This window comes from Sinocyclocheilus rhinocerous, unplaced genomic scaffold, assembly GCF_001515625.1.
Source record: "Sinocyclocheilus rhinocerous isolate Xijiao unplaced genomic scaffold, SAMN03320098_v1.1 scaffold1058, whole genome shotgun sequence".
In the NCBI taxonomy this organism is placed as follows: Eukaryota; Metazoa; Chordata; class Actinopteri; order Cypriniformes; family Cyprinidae; genus Sinocyclocheilus; species Sinocyclocheilus rhinocerous.
Window position 1 is genome coordinate 166,174 of NW_015662162.1, and position 6,757 is coordinate 172,930.

Genomic DNA, 6,757 nt, shown 5'->3' on the forward strand with positions numbered 1-6,757 from the left:
TAAAACACTGCTTAGTATTTACTCTTTGAATTCAATATGCACTGATTCTTATTTAAGCTACAAAAGTTATTTAGGTAAGAGCAGTGAGCGATTTTCTCTTTGTCTTTTGTTCATGGCCCCAAATATTGCAAGCTGTAGCTATATGCATATTGCGATATGTACATTTGCGATATTTCGATAATTTCGATATATTGCACAGCCCTAGTAGACAGCATAATGGGTTCTATTTTAGGACCTATTTTGTTGTGCAGCGCCTCGATAAACGATAATCGTTTATCGAGGAAATTTATATCGCGCGGTAATTATCGTTGATTTATCGCCCAGCCCTATTTCAGAGTGACTCAAAGGGTTAGTCCCTGCTTCTGCTCAAACCGCAGGTGTTCTGATGCTGCTAATTTGCTAAATGGCGAGCAGCCAGTTCAGCTTAATGGGATTTATTGTTGTCAAAGTTCCAGTTTCTATACGGAAGCAGAGCCTCGCGGCTTTGTCGTGGAAAGCTGACTCCTAAATAACAGCAAAGAATAAGAGCTAGTCCAGACCGGTCGGCAGATTTCGCTCTTCTCCCCTGCCCCGTCTTATTTCCTCTCGCAGCTCTGCAGAAGAGGCTCCAGCGTTTGCGGCATTCTGACAGAGAAATAGAGTTTCCTCATAGCCCTCGAGTCCCGCGACCAATCAGCAGGAGTCTGTGAAGAAGACGTGTTTGAGTCCTGACTGCGTGAGTGAAATTGTGCTGTGCTGTTTATCTAGCGATCGTCAACCGCTCGTGTCGAAGCAAAACAGCGTTTCTGACTGACTCCAGAAAGACATCTTTCACTTCTGCCTTTTTTTCATGAATCCCGTGATTTTTACTGAATGTTTCCACGAGTTCAGTCCCAGAATCTATTTTAAAGTCACGAAAAGTACATTTTAGTGAAATGCTTCATTTTGTTTGCCTTGGGAAAGAAATATTTTACCCCCCCAAATAAAAATCTGTTATTTATATAAAGCTTATTATTGTTCCAAAAATGTTATTGTCATTTGTTATTGCTTTTAAATGTTACTTCTATTTATTTTTACTTGCTTGCATATTTTTTATTTACTTTTACTTTTTATTTATTTTTTTATATATATATACTAGTTTTATTTTTGTTTATTTGTTTTGTTTCATTATTCTATTTATTTATGTACTTAATTTTCTTTCTTTTTTACTTTTTAATTGATTCGTTATTTACCTATTTAATCATTAATTTATTTTTTTAGTTACAGATTTCTTCTATTTCGTCATTATTTACTTATTGCGTATTTTTATTTATTTATTTATTTAATCATTACTTATTTAATTATTCATTTATTTATTTTATGTACAGATTTATTTTTACTTGGTTACTGATTTTTTAAAATTTATTTAGTCATTATTTACTTTTTGCATATTATTTTGTCTTTGTTTCTGTCTATTTATGGTTTTATTGTAATTTACTTATTGTTCATTATTTATTTTTACTTATTTTTTTATCTTTAATCTTTTTTCAATAATTTTAACAGCTATAAAATAAATAGCATCTGTTGTTGTTTATGTAGTAATAATAATAATAAAATAATATTATTATTAATAATAATAAGTATTATTATTAATAATAAGTATTATTATTATTATTATTACTTTTTTATATAATAGTGATATTATTGATGATAATAGTAATGTTTTAATAATAAAGAAGTTTTATTATGACTTTGAATTAAATAGTTTATTATCGTTTATAATTTTTGCTTCCATTTATTATTATTATTACTTAATTTAAAATAACAGATTTTGTTAGTTATTTTTATTTTGTAGTTAATTATTTATAAATATAGTTATTTATACTTAAAATTTTGGGAACAAAAATAATGACTATCATTTATTTGTATATTTGTTAGTTTATTTATTTGTTAGTTTATTTATTTATTCATTCATTCATTTGTTTATTTATTCATTTATTCGTTTACTTTGTGAACACAAACACATGGTCTGTAACGTCATGAAGTCAGTAGTGACCGGATCGTAGTTTTTGGGTGAACTGTTCAGCAGTCCTGATTGGTTACAGTATCAGTTTAGTTTAGCCTTGCGCTTTGGAAGCAGGTCAAAGGTCGAGCGAGGGGAATCTTAATTAGGTTAGCGCCCTTCCCCCGGTCCGTTTTTCCACTGCTGTCTGGCACAAAGCCTCCTCTTTAGCATGCAGAGCCACTTTCCCCGCGGCAGGGCTTTTGTGGGCCGAGTCCGGCGAACACTGCGGTGCATTGAGGGCCAGGGCCAGAGGCTGGCACACCAGGTCCAGCGCAGACGGGCCGCCCCACACTGGAGGTGTGAACCCATGGAGGAGGAGATGGTTTTGTGGTTTTGCGTGCGATAACATCAAACTGCTCTTCACAAGTCGCAGCGTACAAGCGTCGTCCCACACGTTCAGGCTGATTCACACGAATACAGAGCAGTGTTTATTTGCATCTGAAACCGCATGAATGTGATTTAATCTGATTTATGATGGAAGGTTTCCGTTCGTCTCTTTAGTCGCCTTTATAAAGTATTTAAATATATGCATTTTTGGTTTTTGTGGGTTTTGTTTGAAAGTTTATTTATCCATTAATTAAAAACATTACAATGAATACAATTAAATAAATTAAATAAAAATAATAATAAAAATAATTTAAAATGACATAATGTCTAAATAATTAGTAATATAATTATTATTTGCATTTTGAATTTATCATATTTCATTTTATTAATTATATAAAATTAAGAGTTGTTGTTATTATCGTCGTCAAACAATAATAATCATAATGTTTTAATACATTTTTTTTAATTACATAGTTTATTATTGTTATTATCTGTTACTGTTGTTTTTATTATATTTGTATTTTATTTATTCTATTTTTTATGATTAATAATTAGTAGTAAGATATTTATTTATATAGATATTTACAGAAAGAATAATAAAACATATTTATCAGGTTTTCAATTAAATACTGTTCTTAATTTTATTTATTTATTTTATTTGTTTTTGTTGCTAATAATTAGTTATAAGGATAATTATTATTTACAGAATAATGATGATTAATTAATAATAATGTAAAATGTACATTTTGAATTAAATAGTTTATTATTGTTTAGCTATGATTATATTTTTGTTTCTATATTATTGTTTAGCTATTTTTGCTTCCATTTATTATTACTAATAATTGATTGTAATAATTACTATGATGATTAAGAAGATTATTAAAATAATAATTGTTGTTGTTGTTACGTGACTTGTTAATAACAATAATGTTAATAGATAATAGTTAAGTGATGATTCATATAATAATAATACAATAACTATTATTATTATTATGCATTGTTAATAATTGATGGTATTAATGAATTATTATGATGCTTATGAAGAAAATTATTAAAATAATTATTATTATTATGCCACGTTAATTACAATAATATTAATAATTGATGATGATAATCAAATGAAGATTATAATAATAATAATAATACAATAACAATTTATTATTATTATTATTATTATTATGCATCATGGTAATATTATAATTATATTATTAATAATGTTTTAATTATTAATAATCAAATTTTTATTATGTTTTGGATTAAGTGCACACTTTTAAACCAATAAATAAGTTTTTCTTTTTACAAAATGTAAAAACGTGCATATCTTGCTTAAAAAAACAAAACAACTTGTCTTTTTACAAAATCTCATTTTACAAAGTCATACATCCTGGTTTTTTTCTTCTCTCTCTCGCAGGCGTTTGGCAACGCAAAGACGGCCCACAACAACAACTCCAGCCGATTCGGGAAGTTCATCCAGGTCAATTACCTGGAGAGCGGCGTGGTGCGCGGGTGAGTGTCTTTATCAGCTGCTGTTTGTCTCTCTCACACACACACACACACACACGCACACACACACACACACCCTGCCGTCTGACGTCACTTCCTCCTTCACAGCGAGAGGAGCTGACACACTTCCTCCTCAGAAGAGCTGCTGCCTCTTATCTGAGATCAGTTTCTGTGGTTTATTGTTCGTTCTGGGCGAATTTCACGTCATCTGAACCGCCATCTGTCGACTTTTCTGTTTTTATCTGTTTGGAGTCGCCCTTTTTGGCTTCTTTCCATTCACTTGAGAGGCTTAATGTTTACCTGAGGTTTGAGCGAACCGATTCCGAGGCCAGTTTGGCCCTTAAAAAATTAAACTGAACAAAAAGGTTTGCGCAGTAAAAAGAAAAGGTCTGTGAATTTCATTTAAACATTTTCAGATAATTAAGTAATAAATCATTGAATGATTGAATAGCAATTAAATAAATAAATAAATTTGATGTTTACAAGTAAATAGGTAAATTTAATAACTAGTTAAATAAATTATATATATATATATATACACACACATTTGATAAATAAATAAATATATGAATTAAATGTTATAAATAAATACATTTAATAAATAAATCACAATAAATATATTTATTAAACAAGTAAGTGTAAACATTAATAATACATTTAATATATACATTTAAATAAATCACAAATCAGCATAAATAGTACTATGATGAATTAAAACATTTAATAACTAAAGAAAAGTAATATCTAAATAAATCAATTTAATTCATAAATAGAATGAATAAGTAATTTTAATAATGTGATGAATGAATAAATCTAAAGATTAATGGATACATTTAATATATAAAAAGATGAATAAGATAATATAATATCTAAATGAATAAATTAAGAAAAAAAAAAACTCTTGATTTAAATCGGCATAAAAAATTACTTCCGTAAAGTATGAATGCTTATATTATTTCAATACATTATTAAAATCAAATATATATTGTTGCGTAATAAATGACAATGCCAGTTCATAAATGTTATATATAAATAAATGTAATATAATATGTAAATGTAATGTCTGAATAAATACATTTAATAAATGCATAAAAAAAACAAAAAAAAAACATGAATCTAAAAAAAAAAAAGACATCAATTTTATATGAAAATAAAATAAAATAAATAGATAACTGTAATATGAAAAAAATGCATTATAATGAGTATTTTATTTGTGTAAATGATACGCTTCATTTTCTTTCAAGAAAAACAAAATTCCTTAACATTTTTTTTGTACTGTAATGTACGGACATTTCTTGAGCAAACATTGGTGTGTCATTTACCCACAATGCTTTGTGCCGGCGCTGTGCTCGTGTTCCTCTAAACAAAGACCACGAGAGTGTGTGATAGAGCCGAGAGTCAATAAAGCCGTCTCAAGTCTACACTGACTTCTAATAAAGAACTAATAACAAATAAATAACTTGAATATATAAATGCATCAATCAAATAACTAAGAATAAGAAACAAATGTAAAGATGAATACATGTTACCGATAAATAAACAAACAAATAAAGTGGAGAAAGAATATTTTGAATGAATATTTTAAATCAGCATTAATACTACCATGATGTATAAATATTTATTAAATCAATAATGTAATATATAAATAAATGTAGATGTTAATAAATACATGCATACTTTTAATATGTAAAATAAATGTAGCACCTACCATTTTTTAGGGGAAAAAAACATTACAAATAATATTTTGTGTTGTTTTGAAATAGTTTATATCGGCATAAATTAATAGTACAAGAAATAGTAATAATACATTTATTATTTAAAAATACATTAATATACACTTTTCATGTGTAACATAAAAAAACGATCACAGTATCACAGTAATGACGATGTAAGATGAAAATGTGTTTAATTGTCATGAAAATGCATTTATGCCCAGCTAATAAATGAATAAATATTGTTTATATTACAAAGTATGTAAACATCAGAGAGTTTGTGATATTGTGATCCATCCCAGATCTGGTTGGTTTGTTTTTTTTCTTAAATGGCTGTCCAGAAAGTGAATGGGAAGGATGGGAAAGAGGGTTTTGTTCAGGACATCTGTGCGCTTTGAGGCTGAGGTTTGTCGTGTTTGTCGTTGTGTTTCAGGGCTGTGGTTGAGAAGTATCTGCTGGAGAAGTCCCGTCTGGTGTCCAGAGAGAAGAACGAGAGGTGAATGTCGCAGCTTTGCGATGAAAGCCAGGCTGGTTTGATGTGTCCCACCGTATCTGTCGGCCCATCGCTCTCACAGCTGTTTCTGCAGCGTTAACCTCATTATTATCAGCTCAGCACGACTGCTGCAGATCATCAGCCTGCAAAACCTGAAAAACAGAGCCGTGTCGGAAGAGCCGCCTAAAAATAGAGCCGCTGCTAACTGAGCGAAGCTTTTCAATAGTGCGACGTAGGGCTGGGCGATATAGCTAAAAAATTTATCAACGATATAATGTTTCATATCGTTCGGTATCGATAATTATTGACTTTTTTATAACCTTTTTTAAAACAGAGCAATAGAACTTTTTTTTTTAATTTAACCACTGTATTTTTAAATTAACCCAATTTATTGAGACAAACAACAAATATTTTTTGTTTTAACAATCAAACACAAAATAAAAATTAAATATCTAATTTCTAATGTTTTATATGCAGATTAAATAGGTTTTAAGGAAACTTTTGGCTTGTCTCGCGAGGCCACAGGAGGGCGCAATGAGCAAAATAATGCAGCACATAATGTCAACACATGGAAATAACTGTCTATAAAAAAACGTGCATTACGTCTAAATTAACTCATAAAAATCAAATATAATTTCGTAAATTGCATAAACAATTATGAACAAAACAGCATCATGTATTTATGCATTGCTTAATACA

General features: G+C 29.1%; 1 protein-coding gene across 1 annotated transcript in view; it reads left to right on the forward strand.

The window, feature by feature from the left end:
* Positions 1 to 6,757, forward strand: part of myo9b (myosin IXB) — a 58,606-nt gene that overhangs the window by 26,256 nt on the left and 25,593 nt on the right. Inside the window, 2 exon segments of the mRNA XM_016537452.1 lie at positions 3,762 to 3,856; positions 5,999 to 6,061. Coding sequence (XP_016392938.1) covers positions 3,762 to 3,856; positions 5,999 to 6,061 — 158 coding nt within the window.